Consider the following 20,504-nt stretch of genomic DNA (forward strand, 5'->3'; position numbering starts at 1 on the left):
CCCCAAATCACTGGGAGAAGGACCGAACTCAGGTTGAGTCAATTATTTCTGTCTTTCCTAGTATCTTGTAGTGCTGAAGACGCGCAGTCCAAGTGCCAGGTCTTCTTTCTCTTTTAGGAGACGATCCTCCCAGCGGCCAGGGGGGATGACTTCCCGGGAGCACAGAGCCGGGACGGAGGGGAACTGCATCTGTGGGAGAGATCAATGTCAGCCAGGCTGGTGCCTGCTTTTCAGGTCTTATATTGTCTCATCAACTCCAGGTCAAGAACCTACTAAATGCAGGGACTGCAGACCCCGCGTTCTCGGAGGCGGGCGGCGGCGGGGACGGTGCTGGGCGCTCTAGAACCCGAGGTTCCTTCCGGGACGCAGACGCGCCCGGGACACCGCGGCGTCAGGCCGCACAACAGTCGCAACAGGGGCCGCGGCGCTCCCCGTCCGGCGGCCGCCAGGGCCTGGAAGGGCGGGGGACACGCGCCCGCGTCACAAAGCGCCGCCACCTGGCCGGCCGGCCGGGAGGAGGCGGGGAAGTGGGAGGAGGAGGACGAGGAGGAGGAGGAGGGCGAGGCGGGCGGCTGAGGGAGGGAGGGGCGCGCGCAGGCGCGTCGGGCCGCAGCTGCCGAGAGCCGCCCCGCTCCCGGCGCGCCCCTCCTCCTGCTCTCCCTCCCCCCCCCTCCCCGCCCTCCCTCCTCGGCTCGGGCGCTCCCGCGGCGCGCGGCGCTCACGCTCTCCTCCTTCACCCCTCCCCCGCGCCGCCGCCGCCGCCGCCGCTGCCCGGAGACCCCGGCGCTACGCTCCCCTCCCCCCGGCCCCGCGCGCCCTCCGACCCCGGCGGCCCCCGAGGAGAAGGAGAGGGCGAGCGAGCGAGCGCGGTGCTCCCGGGCGGGCCCGGCCCCCTCTCCACATCACCGGCCCCCACGGTCGCCTTCGTCCGCTTCCATCTCCGCTCCCCCCCCTCCCCTCCAAGTAGAGGCCCCCTTGGGGGGGGGGAGGCCCCGGACCCGGACCGAATTCCCCGAACTCCCGCCACCTCCCCCCATCGCCCCCCCGCTCGGCCCGAGTGTGAGGAGCAGGGCCCCGGCCGGCCTACGTCGAGTGTGAAGAGGACCCCGGGCGGGCCCACGGGCCGTCTGGGGCCTGGTCCCGCCCGCTCGCCGGGCGTGTGAAGACAGGGGCCCGGTGTGCGGCCCGGCCCGGCCCGGCCCGCGGGCGAGCGGAGGGGAGGGGCCTGGTGCGGCCAGGCCGGTGCGCGAGGACTGGGGCCCCGGCCCCGCACGGCCGCCGCCGCCGCCGCGATGGCCCAGCAGCAGATGACCAGCTCGCAGAAGGCCCTAATGCTAGAGCTGAAATCCCTGCAGGAGGAACCGGTGGAGGGCTTCCGGATCACCCTGGTGGATGAGTCCGACCTCTACAACTGGGAGGTAGCCATCTTCGGACCCCCCAACACCCTCTACGAAGGCGGCTACTTTAAGGTATTCCCCACCCCCTCTCCCAGGCTCGGCTTCCCGGGCCCCAGGCCTCGGCTCCCTGTGGCTTTCGGGCTGTTTTAAAACAGGGCGGCGTGTGGGGGGGGGGGGGCTGGGAGCGTGTGCGCCGGTGAGTGGAGGGGGCTACTCACCCCCCCTCCCAGTGGAGGCAGGAAGGCCTGGCTCACCCAGTGCCTTTTCTTTGTCATGGGGCGGGGGCGGGAGGCCAGACTGCACCGAGAAATGGGAAAGCCTCCCCCCCGGCTGGGGTAGTGACTACGGTGGAGAGGATGGCTGTCTTTGTTTTGTTTCTTCAGCTTGGGGTGTTTGGAAAGGGAGATGTCTCCTCGATCTCCCCTCTGAGCCCTCTCTGCGCAGGCTGGAACTGCCCCAGAGGGCAGGGTGACCTGCACTTATTGGATTTGATTTTTTTTTTTTTTGAGAGGAGGGGGTAGTGGTGGGAGAGATGCTTTAGCCTGTCATTGCCGAGGCCCTGACATTTTGAGGATTCCTTGAGCTTTTTGGGAGTTCCAACTTTATATTTTAGTGAGTAGTAATGAAAAGGGGGTGATTTTTTTTTTTTTAGAGGTGCTGTGTTTTCTTGCCAATATCCACTGGAGGGAACTTTAACTCAGCTTTCTTTCTGTCCCCATTCTTAATTTACCTCAGTCAGTGCTGCTTTTCAAAATGCCCTTTGTCCTCACCCCGCCACCAAGTTTACTCGCTTTTATTTATTTCCCCTCTTGGAGAAACATCCACAAAGGGTGGTGAATCATGACGTGTTAGAGAGATTGAGAGTTCCTCCCTTTAAGGGAGTTAACATTGAAAGCTTTTGTGCCCAGGTGGTTAACTCCACCAGAATGGGGTCAGATCACCGATGAAAAGTATCTTAGAGGAGGCGATTCTTGGGGTTGAGATGGCTCCTTAGACAGCCACTGTAGACATTGTTTCTATTGTTTTCTATGAATTATTCTGGAATCCAGTGGTTTGGTTTTGTTCTAACTCCAAGGTGGAAAACTTGGAGTTGACTGCTTTTATTTTTTCTTCTCTTGAGCATTTTTGCAGGGTGGAATCCCAATTTGAAGATTAGAATATTTTACACTGTGGGGGCAGAGATAGGGGACATGAATGTTAAGGAATTACTTATTTCTTTTTTTTTTATTTCCAAAATTAAGTAAAATAGGGCAGTGAGTCAAATTTAGTTTGTTTTGAAGGGAGGGGTTATTTTGGCACAAGTTTGAAACGAGTATCTTAGTCACGTAGTTCTGATGTGTATTTTTAGGACTACCCAATTACTTAACTCTGTTTTCTACTCTTTAAAAGGTATAGGCTTGAGTTTCTGGCTTTAAATTGGGTCAACTTTGTTGAAAATGGGAGTGATATGGGGATATTTAATATTTATGTTTGTAATAGTCACTGGATATCTGGTAAAAAGACATTTTTAGGAGATTATGTAAGAGTTGTATCCTTACCAACAGTTTACTTCATCTTTCGCGGTCAGTGTACACGTATACTTTTCAGATGCACATATTTAATATTACTAAGTAAAAGGTACAAGTTATTAGTGACAAGCTAGAAACGATATTACCATGTCCATATTGAACCACATTATCTAAAGACAAGTGTTCATTTAAAGATGCTGGAAATATTGTACAAATGGAATTTATGTTACAACTTTTTTTTTTTGCCAGTCCTGGGGCTTGAACTCAGGGCCTGAGCACTGTCCCTGGCTTCTTTATGCTCAAGGCTAGCACTCCTACCACTTGAGCCACAGTGCCACTTCTGGCTTTTTTTTTATATATGTGGTGCTGAGGAATCAAACCCAGGGCTTCATGTATGTGAGGCAAGCACTCTACCACTAGGCAGTATTCTCAGCCCTTGTTTTAACTTTTCTAATAAATAATTTTTTTAGCAAAATCCACTGGCCAACTTTTTTTTTTTCTTTTGTCTTTTTTGGTACTGGGGATTGAACCAAGGACATTGCACTTGCTAGACAAGTGCTTTGCCACTGAGCTACATCCTATCCCTGGCCAACTTTTATGGATCAAGTTTAATTTCCAAAAAGTACTTTTTAGCTGGGCGCCAGAAGCTCACTCCTGTAACCTTAGCTTTTTAGGAGGCTGAGATATGAGTGAGGATGGTGGACTGAAGCCAATCTGGGGAAGAAAGTCTGTGTGACTCTTACATCCAGTTAACTACCAAAAACAAAACAAACAAAAAGCTAGATGTGAATGGCTCAAGTGGTAGAGCATTGTCTCTTGATGAGTGTTCAGGCCCCAAGTTCAAGCGTCATGACCAGCACCAAAAGAAAATATTTTGTTTGGGACAACTGACACTAAGGTAAATGGTACTAGTTAGATAATAATCTTACTCCACTGTAATTTGCTAAAAACAAAGCAAGCATATATGAAAGAAAATAAGGGAATGGAAATTAACGTAGTTTTGCCTAATAATCTGTTAGCAGAGTGTGGCAAACTCCCCTCAATGTGAAATTGGTAATACAAAGATAGTCCCTGTACTGTACACTGATTTAGAATGCTTGCCTAGCATGCTGGAGCTGGAGGCCCTGCTCTGGGTTTGATCTACACACACAACACACACACACACACATATACACTCACTCACACACACTAATAATGTGCTAATTTTTATAATATTTTGAGTGTGTCTTTAATCCTGTTTTTTTTTTTCCCAGTTGTGGGCTTGAACTCAGGGTCTGGGTGCTGTCTCTGAGCTTCAAGGCTAGTGCTCTACCATTTGAGCCATAGCTCTCCTTTTGGCTTCTTTGGTAGTTTCTTCCAGGCTTTGCTTTGAACTGGGATCCTCAGATCTCAGCCTCCTGAATAGCAGGGATTACAGGAGAGAGCCAGTGGTACCCAGCTTTAATTTGTTTTTGTTTTGTTTTGAATTTTGGGAGGCTAGAGATGGAACTCAGAGTCTTTCCTGCACTGCCTCTGAGCTGTATCTCCAGCCTCTTTACCTTTGATTCTGACACGTAAAAAAACAAAAACATATTCAAGGGCTGGGAATGTGGCTTAGTAGTAGTAGAGTGCTAGCCTTTTTTTTTTTTTTTTTTTTTTTTTTGCCAGTCCTGGGCCTTTAACTCAGGGCCTGAGCACTGTCCCCTGGCTTTTCTTTGCTCAAGGCTAGCACTCTGCCACTTGAGCCACAGAGCCACTTCTGGCCATTTTCTATATATGTGGTGCTGGGGAATTGAACCCAGGGCTTCATGTATATGCATCAAGCACTCTAGCCACTAGGCCATATTCCCAGCCCGAGTGCTAGCCTTGAGCAAAAGAAGCTCAGGGACAGTGCCCAGGCCCTGAGTTCAAGCCCCAGGACTGGCAAAAAAACAACCCCCCCACACACAGATTCTTTATGTTTTTGTTTTGTGTGAGAAATTTGTTAAGTTGCATTTCTTTTATTTTGTCTCTATTGTATTGCCTTTTATCTGATTAATCCTTAGTTGAAAAAAGGCAAATCCCTGGTCATGGCTTTTTATTTCACTGTTTTTGTCTTAAAATAAGACTTTTAATGTATTCCATTCCAGCTGCAGTTAAAAGTGGTGCAGGCTGGGTGCTGGTGGCTCACACCTAGGCAGGAAAGTCCGTGAAACTTATCTCCAATTAACCACCAAAAGCTGGCAGTCTCAGTGTTAGAGCACTAGCTTTGAGCAAAAGAAACACTGAGACAACATCCAGGCCCAGAGTTCAAGCTCCAGGACTGGCGCGATTGCGCGTGTGCACACATGGCTACCACAGAATCTCTTTTTTTCTTTTTTGTCAGTTGTGGGGCTAGAACTCAGGTCTAGGGCACTGTCACTGAGCTTTCCTCCTCAAGGCTATTCTACTACTTTGAGCCAACAGCTCCACTTTTGTTTTCTGGTGGTTAACTGGAGATAAGAGTCTCAGTGTTTCTTGCCTGTACTGGCTTTGAGCTGAGATCCTCAGATCTCAACCTCCTGAGTAGCTAGGATTGCAGGTGTGAGCCACCGGCTCTACAACTCTTCTTCTACAACTCTTATTATCAAATAATAGTCTTTTCAAGTTAAACTTAGTTCTGTATTAGACAACCTCTTGAAGGCAGTGGTACCATCTGTCATTCTTTAAATTTTTTATCAAGTACTCTAACTTAAAGATGTTCATAGGTTACTGATTGATCTTTGTCATCATGAAATGGCTGGTTTAACCATTATGATCTGCATTGGAGACAGATTTCTCAGAATTTTTATGATTTCTCAGAATTTTTAATAACGTTCTGCTCTTATTTGTAATGATGTGATTCTTTGTGCTGGCTGGTAGTGGGTACATATGAACAAAAGTAGTTTCTTTTTCATATTATTAAAAAACCTTACTAGTACTTATGTTTGTAGAGGGAAATCTCTTTGTGACCTTGCTTTTTGCCTAGATTTTTCCCTTTTTTTTTTTTGGCTAGTCCTGGGGCTTGAACTCAGGGACTGAGCACTGTCCCTGACTTCTTTTTGCTCAAGGCAAGCACTCTACCACTTGAGCCTCAGTGGTGCTGAGGAATCGAACCCAGGGCTTCACGTATATGAAACAAACACTCTACCACTAGGCCATATTCCCAGCCTGTCCTTGAACTTTTTTTTTTTTTTTTTTTTGCCAGTCGTGGGCCTTGGACTCAGGGCCTGAGCACTGTCCCTGGCTTCTTCCCGCTCAAGGCTAGCACTCTGCCACTTGAGCCACAGCGCCGCTTCTGGCCGTTTTCTGTATATGTGGTGCTGGGGAATCGAACCTAGGGCCTCGTGTATCCGAGGCAGGCACTCTTGCCACTAGGCTATATCCCCAGCCCCCCTTGAACTTTTTGCACAAGGCTAGTGCTCTCCCACTGGAGCCACATCTCTACTTCTAGCTTTTTGCTGGTTAATTGGAGATGAATCTTAACAGATGTTCGTGCCTAGGCTGGCTTCATCAAACTGCAGTCTTCAGATCTTAGCCTCCTGAGTATCTAGGATTATAGACATGAGCCGCTGGCACCCAGCTAGGAGGATCATTTTGAGTCTAGAAGTTCTGGGCTGTGTAGTACTATGCTGACTAGATATCTATACTACACCAATAATGGTGAAACCAGTGGAGGACTACTAGGCTACCTAAGGAGAGGTAAACTCACCCCAGATTGGAAACAGCAGGTCAGTAGTGAGGCTATACCTGTGAATAGCCACTGCACTGTAATCTGGGCAACATACTGAGACTCCATCGTGTGTGTGTGTGTGTGTGTGTGTGTGTGTGTGTGTGTGTGTGTGTGTATGTATGTGTGTATGTATGTGTGTACGAGGCGAGCAGTTTACCACTAGGCCATATTCCCAGCCCCCCTCATCCATGCTTTTTACCTCTTACCTCTCCTTCTGTCCCATTGCCTCTCCAAGTCTGTCTTACTTTCCTATCTTCCTATCTTCCCTCCTCTCCTTCTCCCCCGCCCCCCCCCCGCCCCGTCCTGGGGCTTGAACTTTGGGCCTGGGCACTGTCTCTCAGCTTTGTTGCTCAAGGCTCGCACTCTACCACTTGAGCCACACCTCCACTTCTGGCTTTTTGTGGTTAATCAGAGATGAGAGTCTCAGTTTTCTGCTCTGGCTGGTTTAAAACTATGATCCTTAGATCTCAGCCTCCTGAGTAGCTAGGATTACAGGCCTGAGCCACCAGTGCCCTGCTTTTTTTTTTTTTCCTCTTTTATTTAAAAATTTTTGCTAGCTATTAGTTGAATCAAGGGAATTTACTATAGTATTTTAGATATGCATATATTTTGCTTGTTTTCCTTTTCCCTTGCCCTTCAACCCTCTATTGATCAGTACCATCTCCATATATAGTTGCATTGCATTTCACAATTATTCACCTTCCATCTGTTTTTCTTTTCTACTCACCCTTTTACATTGTCCAATAGTTGGAATCATGTTCTGTGTATGTACAGTATGTATGTGTGTAATGCATATATGTAAAATATATAAATATATATTTATGCATATGCATGTATGTGTGTAACATGTCCAAGAATATTTTTGTCTTTCAGGTCTGGGTTTCACATAAGAGCAAAAATATAGAATATTTGGTTGCTTTTTTATTTTTATTTTTTCCTTGTGCTGATACTAAGGGACTTGAGCTCTTACTGGCTTTTTATCACTAACAACCTCATTCTCTTTGTCACTTGAGCCACATCTCCAGTTCTGGCTTTTTGCTGGTTTATTGAAAATAAGAGTCTGGAGAATTTGTCTATCCAGGCTGACTTTGGGCTGTGAGCTTTATATCTCAGCCCTGTTGAGTAGCTAGGGTTATAGACATGAACCACAGGTGCCTGAACTGGATGCTGGTTGCTGTACCTTACTTGGCTTTTTTTTTTGGCTAAAGGATGGTATTCTACCACTTGAGCCACAGCTCCATTTCCAGCTATTTGGTGATTGATTGGAGATAACAGTGTCATAGACTTTATACCTGAACTGACTTTGAATCACCATCCTTAGATCTCATCTTCCTGAGTAGATTACAGGCATGAGCCACCAGTGCTTGGCAGTAAAATTTATTTTTATTTTATTATTATTATTTTTTAATTTTTTGCCAGTCCTAGGGCTTGGACTCAGGGCTTGAGCACTTAATCCCTGGCTTCTTTTTGCTCAATGTTAGCACTCTGCCACTTGGGTCATAGCACCACTTCTGGCCATTTTCTGTATATGTGGTGCTGGGGAATTGAACCCAGGGCTTCATGTATACAAGACAAGCACTCTTGCCACTAGGCCATACTCCCAGCCCAGTAAAATTTATTTCTAAGTGTATATCTTTTTTTTTTTTTTTTGCCAGTCCTGGGCCTTGAACTCAGGGCCTGAGCACTGTCCTGGCTTCTTTTTTTGCTCAAGGCTAGCACTCTGCCACTTGAGCCACAGCGCCACGTCTGGCCATTTTGTGTATATGTGGTGCTGAGGAATCGAATCCAGGGCTTCATGTATATGAGGCAAGCACTCTTGGCACTAGGTCATATTCCCAGCCCTAAGTATACATCTTCTATGAATTAAAAATTTTTAGCATCCATTAGTTGTACGGGCACGGGTTCCATTGTGACATTTCCATACATATAATGTATGTGATCAAACTCACCCCTTCTCATCATTCTTCTTTCTTTCCTTCTAAAACAATTTCAACAGATTCCATTGTGTTATTTTTGCATATGTAAATAAACTACTTCAACTATATTCATCTTGTCCATTTGTTCTCTCTCCTTTCCCTGGTATTCTCACCCACAGCCCCACACAACAGAACCTATTTTACTTTCCTGTCATTCATTTCTGTTGCTGGACATATATTTTAGCATACATCCTTAGAAATGAAATATTTTACCTGTATTTTTTTTTGGGGGGAGGCATATTGTGGTTTGAACTTAGGGATCATCACTTGTTAGGTAGGAAACCCCCAATCCTGAAATGAGGTATTTTATTTTATTATTTTATTTTACTTTTTGTCTCAGCAAGGCAAAATTTACTTCAGCACAGGAGGATGTGCCATTGGCAAGCAAGCACCTGAAATGAAATACTTTAGACTTAGAAACACTGCTGAGGGCCAGGAGTTTAGCCTAGTGGTAGATTGCTTGCCTAGCATGCACAAAGCCCTGGGTTGATTCCTCGGTACCACATGTACAGAAAAAGAAGTGGCTCTGTTTCTCAAGTGGTAGAGTGCTAGACTTGAGCAAAAGAAGCCAGGGACAGTGCCCAGGCCTTGAGTCCAATCCCCAGGACTGGCAAAAAAAAAAAAAAAAGCCACAACTGAACCTAGTGGTGTGCATCTTTAGTCTAAACTACTTAGAATGCTTGCGTCCAGGTCTGGGAATATAGCCTAGTGGCAAGAGTGTTTGCCTCATATACATGAAGCCCTGTGTTTGATTCCCCAGCACCACATATATAGAAAACGGCCAGAAGTGGCACTGTGCTTCAAGTGGCAGAGTGGTAGCCTTGAGCAAAAAGAAGCCAGGGACAGTGCTCAGGCCCTGAGTCCAAGGCCCAGGACTGGCATTAAAAAGAAAAAAAAAAGAATGCTTGCATCTAGGAATTCAAGACTAGCCAGAGCAATGTAATGTAGCAAGACCCCAGTCTCAAAAAAAAAACAACAACAAAAGAAAAATTAATAGATTAATATAGTGGATATTCATATAAATATAAAATGTATTGGTACACATATTATAAGTATGTTATTACATTTATAGAAGTAGCTTTTATGGGTCAACTAAGTGTTTATATGTAGAGATTTTTAAGTGATTTCCACAGAAATGAAATTGAGGCAAGTCCTTGCAGGATATTTTGATTTTTTTTTTTCTGAATGATATCCATACTTGAATGGCATTGAGTATTTAAATGCTAGTATCTTTCAGTTTAATCTTTATTTACATGGAAACAAAGTATGACATATTTCATCTAATATAAGTAAGGATTCCCAATATTTAGTGTTTGTTTGTTTTTTTTTGCCAGTCCTTGGGATTAAACTCAGGGCCTGAGCACTGCCCCTGGCTTCCTTTTGCTCAAAGCTAACACTCTACCACTTGAGCCACAGTGCAACTTCTAGCTTTTTGGTGCTGAGGAATCAAACCCAGGGCTTCATGAATGCTAGGCAAGCACTCTTCCACTAAGCCACATTCCCAGCCTTTCACTTTCTTATATATAATACTGTTAACTTTCGAATTAAGTAATGTATTTACTTCAGAGTTTTTTCATGATTTTTGCCTTATACTTTGATGTGTAAGTCAGTAATTATATAACTATCAGACATTATTGTAGATACTTAGGATATAGTTCACAAAGCAGACTATTCCTTTATGGAATTTAGCATTTTAATGGGATAATAGACAATGAACGAGAAATGTATTAAGAAAAAAGTGAAGCAGAGAAATAGGATCTCAAGTTGAGAAGAGTATATTAATATGTGTGTGTATATATAGTGTGTATGTATGTATGTATGTATGTTTGTATTTTGCTGGTCCTGAGGCTTGAACCCAGTGCCTGAGCAATGTCTCTGAGCTTTTTAGCTCAAGGCTGGTGCTCTGCCACTTGAGCCATGGCTGTACCTCCAGCCTTTTGATTAGGTGGAGATAAGAGTCTTATGCTTGGGTTGGCTGGGGTCCTATCTCAGTCTCTTGAGTAGCTAGGATTACAGACATGAGTTTCTAGTGCTGACTTGAATGGACTACTTTTAAAATTTGGTACTGCTTTTTCACTATTTAGTTATCCAGAGGATAGTTCATGTAGAAAAGTAGGACACATACTTGATTCTTTGCTTTGACTTTTTTTCCTTTTGACTATATTGTTAGTTCTCTTGTTCTTTAATAGAACCATCTATTTTTGAATTATGAAGTCAGTGGATTAAAACATTTAATCAATAGAAATTTTGTTATTGATGTTTAAATTGTCCTATCTTTGGCTAGTCAAGGAGCCACCTTGACTTGAGGCATGATAGAGCACCTGCCTAGCAAGTACAAGGCTCTAAAATTCAAACCCTTAGTACCTCCAGAAAAAGAAAATGGCCCTTGAGTGACTTGATTCATTGCTTGTAGCATTTGTAGCATCCTTGCCTTCTGGTATGACCAGATATTCTGGGCTTATATTTTACATTTCTTACCCCAGATTTGTAACCTGTTGTTTCTATACTAAACTCAGATTTTAGTGAAAGATGGTATAAGAAATAATACCAAGGCTAGGAATATGGCCTAGTGGCAAGAGTGCTTGCCTCGTTACGTGAAGCCCTGGGTTTGATTCCTAAGCACCACATATATGGAAAAGGCCAGAAGTGGCACTGTGGCTCAAGTGGCAGAGGGCTAGCCTTGAGCAAAAGGAAGACAGGGACAGTGCTCAGACCCTGAGTCCAAGCACCAGAACTGTCAAAACAACAACAATAACAAAAAACCGAAGAACCTAATGTGAGCCTTTAGGATATGCTGCTATGGTTTTGGATGTGCTTTGTTTTCTAAGGATTCATATATTAAAAACTTGGTCCTCACTGGGTGCTGATGGCTCACACCTGTGATCCTATAGTTACTCTGCTGTGATCCTTTGAATCTCAGCTTCCTGTGTAGCTAGGATTACAGGTATAAGAATGCCTTGCCTAAGGGGGAATATGGCCTAGTGGTAGAGTGCTTGCCTCATATACATGAAACCCTGGGTTCGACTCCTCAGCACCACTTATATAGAAAAAGCCAGAAGTGGCGCTGTGGTTCAAGTGGTAGAGTGCTAGCCTTGAACAAAAAGAAGCCAGGGACAGTGCTCAGGCCCTGAGCTCAAGCCCCATCTGGCAGAAAAACAAAACAAAGAATGCCTTGCCCAGTTTCTCATTTTGTTGGATTCTAATTTTACTAGTTGCTGTGAAGTGCTTACCAGAGTATGAGTTGATAGCAGTGCATACCCTTGAACTAAAGCCTTGAGCTAAAATTAACCCCTTTTCTTTCCATACAAACTAGTCCCTAGTATTTTGTTACAGCAACAGAAAATAGACTAATACAAATGTTGATGTATTGTGAGTTATTGTATCTTTGTTCTTTTGAGATAGGTTTGTATAGTGCAGGCTGGCCTGTAGTCTTTTTGCCTTCAGTGCTACTATGCCCAGCTGCCATTTTTCCATGCATGTGCATGGTTGTGTGTGTGTGTGTGTGTGTGTGTGTATGTGTATAGACACATAATTTTTCTTTCTTTTTTGTTGGTAGTGGGGCCTAAACTCTGGGCCTAGGTACTGTCCCTGAGCTCTTCAGCTCAAGGCTAGTGCTCTACCACTTGAGCCACAGTGCCACTTCTGGTTTTCTGGTGGTTAATTAGAGATAAGAGTCTCATAGACTTTCCTGCCTGGCCTGGCTATGATCCTCAGATCTCAGGCTCCTGAGTAGCTAGGATTACAAGCGTGAGCCATCGGCGCCTGGCTTAGACACATAATCTTTTTTTTTTTTTTAAGTCTTGTACATTATACCTGAATTTCTTTTTTTCTTTCTTTTCTGCCAGTCCTGGGGCTTGACCTCAGGGCCCTAAGCATTGTCCCTGGCTTCTTTTGCTCAAGGCTAGCAGTCTACCTCGTCAGCCACAGTGCCATTTCTGGCTTTTTCTGTTTATGTGGTGCTGAGGAACTGAACCCAGGGCTTTGTGCATGCTAATGGAGTACTGTACTGCAATGCCACATTCCCAGCCCTCGATTTTTTTCTGTACTCAAAATTCTGGTTCTTGAGGAAAGGGCAAAGTGAATTGGAATATATTCACTATTGTTTTCTCCGATGTTAGGTAAATCTCAGAATAAAATAATAGTATTTATTACCTTACCAATATGATTTCTGAGAAGTCATGTAAATTGCTCCATTTGTTGTCTCCACTCTATATTATATCCGCATAATATTGATATTGCTAGAATATATATAGTCATTACATATTGTAATGTTATTTTTGTTGTTGTTTGTACTGAGGTACTCAGCGCCTTGTACTCTGCTTGACTCTTGCTCAAGACTGCCATTTAAACACTTGAGCCACATTTTCACTTTGGACTTAAAAAAAATTATTTATTAATTAAATTTTTTTTGACAAGGTGTTGTGCAAAAGGGGTACAGTTACATAATAGGGCAGTGTGTACATTTCTTGTGATATCTTACACCCTGTTTTTCTTTCCTTTCCCTAGATCAGGTAGACATATATATATATATATATATATATATAATACACATTGTACCAAAAACATACATAGTAGCCACGTGGCCTACGCCAAAGGAAATTTACCTAGGACTTTAAATGTAACATCAACAATAGAGTTTGCTTATCCTTGTCTTATACGAACATACCTACATAGCTTTTAAGCTATTGTGATCCGCTGAGAGGTCTATTTTTGACCTTTATATGTTGAGTAGTTGTTTGGTTTTAGTTACATAATGTAAGGTTGCTGACCCAAACCTGTGGGAAATACCATTTGACAAGAAGTTTTTTGTTTCGCAGACCTGGTCTCTACTGTCTCCCCCTCCCCCCACCTTAACAGTCACATATCAAGGAGATCATGCCCCTTTGTTTTCTGTGTTGTAGGCTTGTCTCGCTCAACATTATTTGTTCAAGTTCTGACCATTTCCCTGCGAATAACAATATTTCTCCATTTCTAATTGCTATGTAGTATTCCATTGTGTATAGGTACCATATTTTTTGGATCCATTCATCTGTGGAGGGGCATCTGGGTTGTTACCATATTTTGGCTATTGTGAATTGTGCAGCGATAAAGATGGAGGTGCAGATGTCTTTTTGATATCTTGAGTTGGATTTTTGTTTTGTTTTGTTTTTTGCCAGTCCTGGGCCATGGACTCAGGGCCTGAGCACTGTCCCTGGCTTCCTTTTTGCTCAAGGCTAGCACTCTGCCACTTGAGCCACAACGCCACTTCTGGCCGTTTTCTGTATATGTGGTGCTGGGGAATCGAACCCAGGGCCTCATGTATACGAGGCAAGCTCTCTTGCCACTAGGCCATATCCCCAGCCCCCTTGAGTTGGATTTTTGATGGATATTTGGAGATAGAGTTTCACAGGTTTGTCTGCCTGGGCTGACTTTGAACCATCACCCTCAGGTCTCAGCCTCCTGAGTAGGTAGGACTATAGACATGAACCACTAGCATTGGTCTAAGACTTCATTTTTTGTTTTTACTTTGGATAACACAGGAAGAATGTAACATAGTATGACATTACTTATTCAAATGATTTTAGTTTTCCAATTATTTAAAGTTTACTGTGTGTCTTTTACATGTCAATACTGTTTTGGTATGTATGTATGCATGCATGTATGTATGTATATATGTATGTATACACACATGTGCACACACATTTTTATTTTTTCCAGTCCTGGGGCTTGAGCTCAGGGCCTGGTCTCTGTCACTGAACCTTTTATGCTCAAGGATAGTGCTCTACCACTTTGAGCCACAGTGGCACTTCTGGCTTTTTCTGCTTATGTAGTACTGAGGAATGGAACCCAGGGCTTAATGCATGCTAGGCAACACTCTACCACTAAAACACATTCCCAGCCCTTGTTTTATAATTTTAAATTCATTTAGAAGCAATATGGTTCAGATTCTGGTAGGTCATACCTATTATTCTAACTACTCCGACTCTCAGACTGAGATCTGAGAAATTCCTAGAAGAAAAGTCCATGATACTCTTTATTTCTAATTAACCACCAAAAAGATGGATGTGGAGTAGTAGAGCCCTAGTCTTGGGCAAAAAAAATAAAAGCAACTAAACAAACACTAAGAGACAGTGCTCCGGCTTTGAATTAAAGCTCCTGTACTGGCACAAAAACAAAAGCTAATTTTCAAAGCTATTTAGTATTTTTATAACAGTGGTTTATCTTCAGAAGAAAATTGTCTTGGCCCTAGCTCAAAAAGTTTTAGTAAAATATTCCTGTAGAGTCATCAAGTTGTTGTGAACAAGGACATGCCAAGATAGCTAGCTTCTCTTTGGGTACCTAATGGTTTAATACACAAAAGTGAATGAAACTAGACTGGGAATATGGTCTAGTGTTAGAATGCTTTCCTCGTATACATGAAGCCCTGTGTTCTATTCCTCAGCACAACATATATAGAAAAGGCCAGAAGTGGTGCTGTGGCTAAAGTGGTAGGTAGAGTGCTAACCTTGAGCAAAAAGAAGCCAGGGACAGTGCTCATGCCCTGAGTTCAAACTCCAGGAATGGCGGCAAAAAAAAAATTAAAAAAAAGTGAATGAAACTCACCTTTTTATACTACTAGTCAATTATACTTGATAGTTTCTAATATTTTCAGCAAGTACGTGCTAATAAATACTAAGGCATATAAGCCTGAAACACTTGGTTATATTTATAAATATTTTCTTTCATTTTGAAAATTTTATACAGCTAAACCTTTTTCTGTTCACACATACTTATTTTTGTCATCAGATGTAATGTAGATACTACTTCAGGTTGTACTGAGTTAGTGTTTTCTCAAGTGAAAATATTTTTGCTTGTACCAAATAGACACTTAAAAAGGCTAATTCTTCAGTCGCTTCAAACTGTATCTACTGGTCAAATAAATAGCAACTGAGCCGTATCACACAGTGTCAGTGATACTGCTGACTCATTTAGAGCCAGGATAAAATACTCAAAATCATTTGCCTTATTTTTTAATTAGTCATTGATTCTGCTCCCAATATTTCTAACTTACTGAACAACTATTTTCTTCAAAAGGTTAATAATTTTGAACAGGTTTTTTGTTTTGTTTTGTTTTTTGCCAGTCCTGGGCCTTGGACTCAGGGCCTGAGCACTGTCCCTGGGTTCTTTTTGCTCAAGGCTAGCACTCTGCCACTTGAGTCACAGTGCCACTTCTGGCCATTTTCTGTATATGTGGTGCTGGGGAATCGAACCCAGGGCTTCATGTATACGAGGCAAGCGCTCTTGCCACTAGGCTATATCCCCAGCCCCGAACAGGTTTATTTTTTATGAACAAATTTCCTTGCTCTAGTCAAACACTGTTAGTTAACTTACCATTAGTAAATGGCTCTCCTTGCTAAGCTTTACTTTTTTAAAAAATTTTTATTGTCAAAGTGATGTACAGAGAGGTTACAGTTACATAGTAAGGTAGTGAGTACATTTCTTGTCATATTTGTTGTACCCTCCTTCATTTTTCTTTCCCTTCCCTATCTCAGATATGCAGTATCCAGTGTACCAAAATCATATACAGTGACCACAGGGGGTATACCATAGGAAATTTACCTATTGCATTAAACATAACAACAACAATAAGATCCTGTTTCCACCTCTTGGAGTTCATTTTGCTTAGCCTTATCTTATATAATCATATGTACAAAGCTGTTGAGCTATTGTGATTATTTAGTGTGATTATATATAGTGTGATTATTGTGTTTATTTAGTAATTGTTTGGTTTTAGAGACATGATGTAAAGTCACTGGCCAAAACATGTATAAATAACATTTGAAAAGAAGTTTGTTATTTTACAGACACGATCTCTACTGTTCTCGGCCCCCTCCCCCCAACATCTACATATCAGGGAGACCATGAGCCTTTGTTCTCTGTGTTTTAAAAGGCTTGTCTTGCTCAACGTTATTTGTTCAAGATCTGACCATTTCCCTGAAAATGCCATTATTTTATCATTTCTAATTGCTGTGTAGAATTCCATTGTGTACAGGTACCACATTTTTTGGATCCATCTATAGTGGGGCATCTGGGTTGTTTCCATATTTTGGCTATTGTGAATTGTGCAGCGATAAACATGGTTGTGCAGGTATCTTTGTGGTGTCCTGGATCCTGTTCTTCTGGATAGATGCCTAGGAGTGGTATGGCTGGGTATAAGGTATTTCTATTCTGAGTTTTTTTTTTTGAGTTGTTTTTTTTTGGCCAGTCCTGGGCCTTGGACTCAGGGCCTGAGCACTGTCCCTGGCTTCTTTTTTTTTTGCTCAAGGCTAGCACTCTGCCACTTGAGCCACAGCGCCACTTCTGGCCGTTTTCTGTATATGTGGTGCTGGGGAATCGAACCCAGGGCCTCATGTATACGAGGCAAGCACTCTTGCCACTAGGCCATATCCCCAGCTCCTCTATTCTGAGTTTTTTGAGGAACCTCCATACTGTTTTCCAGAGTGGTTGTACCAGTTTACACTCCCACCAGCAGTGGAGAAGTGATCCTCTTTCTCCGAATCCCCTCCAGCATTTGTTGTTGCCTGAGTTCAGAGTATAGGCCATTGTAACTGGGGTGAGGTGGTATCTCTGGGCTGTTTTTATTTGCATTTCTTTTACTGCCAGGGATGTTGAACATTTCCTCATGTTTCTTTTCCATTTTTATTTCTTTGTTTTGTTTTCGTTGCCAGTCCTAGGGTGTGGACTCAGGGCTTGAGCACTGTTCCTGGCTTCTTTTTGCTTAAGGCTAGTACTCTACCTCTTGAGCCACAGCGCTACTTCTGGCTTTATTCTATATATGTGGTGCTGAGGAATCGAACCTAGGGCTTCATGTATCGAGGTGAGCACTTTACCACTAGGCCACATTCCCAACCCCTGCTGCCATTTTTATTTCTTCATCCTGTGAAGTCTCTCTTTAGCTCCCTTACCCATTTAATAATTGGTTTACTGGGTTTAGAGGGGGTTAGTTTCTTGAGTTCTCTGTAGATGACAGATATTAGGCCTTTGTTGCTTTGCTGGTGAAGATCTTTTCCCAGATGGTTGGCTGTCTTTCTAGTTTAGTGGCTATGTCTTTAGCTGTGCAGAAACTTTTTATTTTGTAATAGTCCCATTTGTTGAGTCTTTCTCCTATCTGTTGTGTCTCTGGGACTCTATTCAAGAAGTTCCTGCCTGTGGCTGAAAGTTCTAGTGTCCCTCCTACTCTGTCCTTCAGTAGTTTCAGGGTTTCAGGTCTGATGTTGAGGTCTTTAATCCATTTTTGAGTTGATCGTGGTGCATGGTGATAGGCTAGGGTCCACTTTGAGTTTTCTTCATGTGGCTGTCCAGTTTTCCCAGCACCAAGTAGTTGAAGAGGCGATGTTTTTTCCCATTATATGTCTTTGGCTCCTTTGTCAAATATCAGCTTTTCTCTTTTAATGGCACAACAGTGTGTGTGTGTGTGTGTGTGTGTGTGTGTGTGTGTGTGTGTGTGTGTGTGTTGCCAGTCCTGGGGCTTGAACTCAGGACCTGAGCACTGTCCCTGGCTTCTTTTTTGCTGAAAGCTAGCACTCTACCACTTGAGCCACAGTGCTACTTTTGGCTTTTTCTATGTGGTGCTGAGGAATCAAACCCGGGGCTTCATGTATACAAGGCGAGCACTTTACTATTAGGTCATATTCCCAGCCCAGCATAACAGTTTTTAATTCAACTACCAACCTACTTTTATTTTTTAAACAAGTTATGTTGTGATGAAATAAATACTCGGTTAAATTTTTCCAAATTTTTGGACTGGGAATATGGGTAAAGTGCTTGCCTTGCATGCATGAAGCCCTGGGTTTGATGCCTCAGCACCTCATAAACACAAAAAGCCAGAAGTGGTGCTATGGCTCACGTGGTAGAGTACTAGCCTTGAGCAAAAAGAAGTCAGAGATGGTGCTCAGGCCCTGAGTTAAGCCCCAGGACTAGAACTCAGACAAACAAAAATAATTGAATGAATGTGGCTATGTTCCTGTAAAATTTTATGGATACTGAAATCTGGATTACATAATTTTTGTGTGTCACTAATTCTTGTGTATTTGATGGCATACTTTCTTTCCCAGTATTTTATTTCTTCCCACAAAATCTGAGACATTTTCTCTCAACCTAAAGAACTTTTGATAATTTTTGTAGTATAGATCTATTGGAAAAAAATGTCAAGTTTTGTTAATTTGGGTGTAGTTATTGTGGTGCTAGGATGAATGAATTCAGGACCTCTACACGGTAAGTTAAGTGCTCTCGAACTGGGCTGCAACTCAACCTTCTACTTAGTTTTTCTTTTTGTGCATCCATTGAGCTGCACTTGAGCTCTTATTTAGATATTTTCATTTTTGTGTTGGTCTTTTTTTTTTCTTGTTGTTGTGTGTTTTGTTTGTTTTTTTTTGCCAGTCCTGGGGCTTGAACTCAGGGCCTGAGCACTGTCCCTGGCTTCTTTTTGTTCAAAGCTAGCACTCTACCACTTGAGCTACAGCACCACTTCTGGCCTTTTCTATGTATGTGGTGCTGAGGAATGGAACCTAGGGCTTCATGTATATGAGGCAAGCACTCTTGCCATTAGGCCATATCCCTAGCCCCTGGTCTTGGGGTTTGAACTCAGGGCCTGAGTACTGTCCCTGAACTTTTTTGCTCAAGGCTAGTACTCTACTACTTTAGACTCACCTCTGCTGTGGCTTTTTGCTGGTTAATTGGCTATAAGAGTCTTATGGACCTTTCTGTCCAAGGTGCCTTTGAACTGAGATCCTCAGATTTCAGCTTTCTTGAGTAGCTAGGATTACAGATGTGAGCCACTGATACCTGGCTCCTTATTTAGTGTGTGTGTGTGTGTGTGTGTGTGTGTGTGTGTGTGTGTGTGTGTTGATTGTTGTTGGCTGTGGAGCTTGAACTCAGGGCTCAGGTGCTGCCCCTGAGCTCTTTTGCTCAAGGCAAGTGCTCTGCCACTTCAAGCCAAAGTTCCACTTGTGGTTTTCTGGTGCTTAATTAGAGATAATGTCTCATGGGGGCTTTTGAAAGGGGGAAGTCCTGGGTTTGAACTCAGGGCCCTAGGCAGTGTCCCTGAGCTTCTTTTGCTCAAGGCTAGCACTGTATCACTTGAGCCATAGTGCCACTTCTGGCCTTTTCTGTTTGTATGACACTGAAGAATCAAACCCAGAGCTTCATGCATGCTAGGCAAGCACTCTACCACTAAGCCACATGCCCAGCCCTCCCTTACTTATAAAATATTTTTGTTTTGTTCTGTGGCTTCAACATGTGGCCTTCTACTTACTCCTCTCATTTTTTTGCCACACTTGAGCAATATCTCCAGTCTGGCATTTTGCTGGTAATGGGAGATGGAGTCTTACAGACTTATACTCTGATTGGCTTTGAACTGAGATCCTCTAGGTCTCAGATTCCTTCAATAGCTAGAATTACAGGTGTGAGTCACTGACACCCAACCTCTTTGTCTTTTTTAGTAGTATAGCTAATGTATGCATGTCTGCCTGTGTATAGGTTTTTTGTTTTTTTGTTTTTTCTTTCCGGTCCTGGGGTTTGATCTCAGGGCCTTGGCTCTGTCCCTGAGCCTCTCTGCTCTACTATTTGAGCCACAGTGCCACTTCTGGCTTTTTCAGTTTATGTGGTACTGAGGAATGGAAACCAGGGCTTCATGCATGCTAGGCAAGCATTCTATCGCTAAGACACATTCCCAGCCCCTGTGTATAGTTTTCTTTGTTGTTTTTTTTTGTTGTTGTTGTTGTTGCCAGTCCTGGGGCATGGACTCAGGGCCTGAGCACTGTCCTTGGCTTCTTTTTGCTCAAGGCTAGCACTCTACCACTTGAGCCATAGTGCCACTTCCGGCTTTTTTCTATATATGTGGTGCTGAGGAATCGAACCCAGGGCTTCATGCATACGGGGCGAACACTTTACCACT

The 20,504-nt window shown here is 43.5% G+C and overlaps 1 protein-coding gene across 1 annotated transcript in view; it reads left to right on the forward strand.

Annotated features, from left to right (window-relative positions):
- The first annotated feature begins 764 nt into the window (after nt 1-764).
- Nucleotides 765-20,504, forward strand: part of Ube2r2 (ubiquitin conjugating enzyme E2 R2) — a 64,997-nt gene continuing 45,257 nt past the window's right edge. Inside the window, exon 1 of the mRNA XM_048363681.1 lies at nt 765-1,469. Coding sequence (XP_048219638.1) covers nt 1,293-1,469 — 177 coding nt within the window. The 5' untranslated portion in view covers nt 765-1,292. The remainder of the gene's footprint in view (nt 1,470-20,504) is intronic.

This window comes from Perognathus longimembris, chromosome 1 (genome assembly GCF_023159225.1).
Source record: "Perognathus longimembris pacificus isolate PPM17 chromosome 1, ASM2315922v1, whole genome shotgun sequence".
NCBI lineage: Eukaryota > Metazoa > Chordata > Mammalia > Rodentia > Heteromyidae > Perognathus > Perognathus longimembris.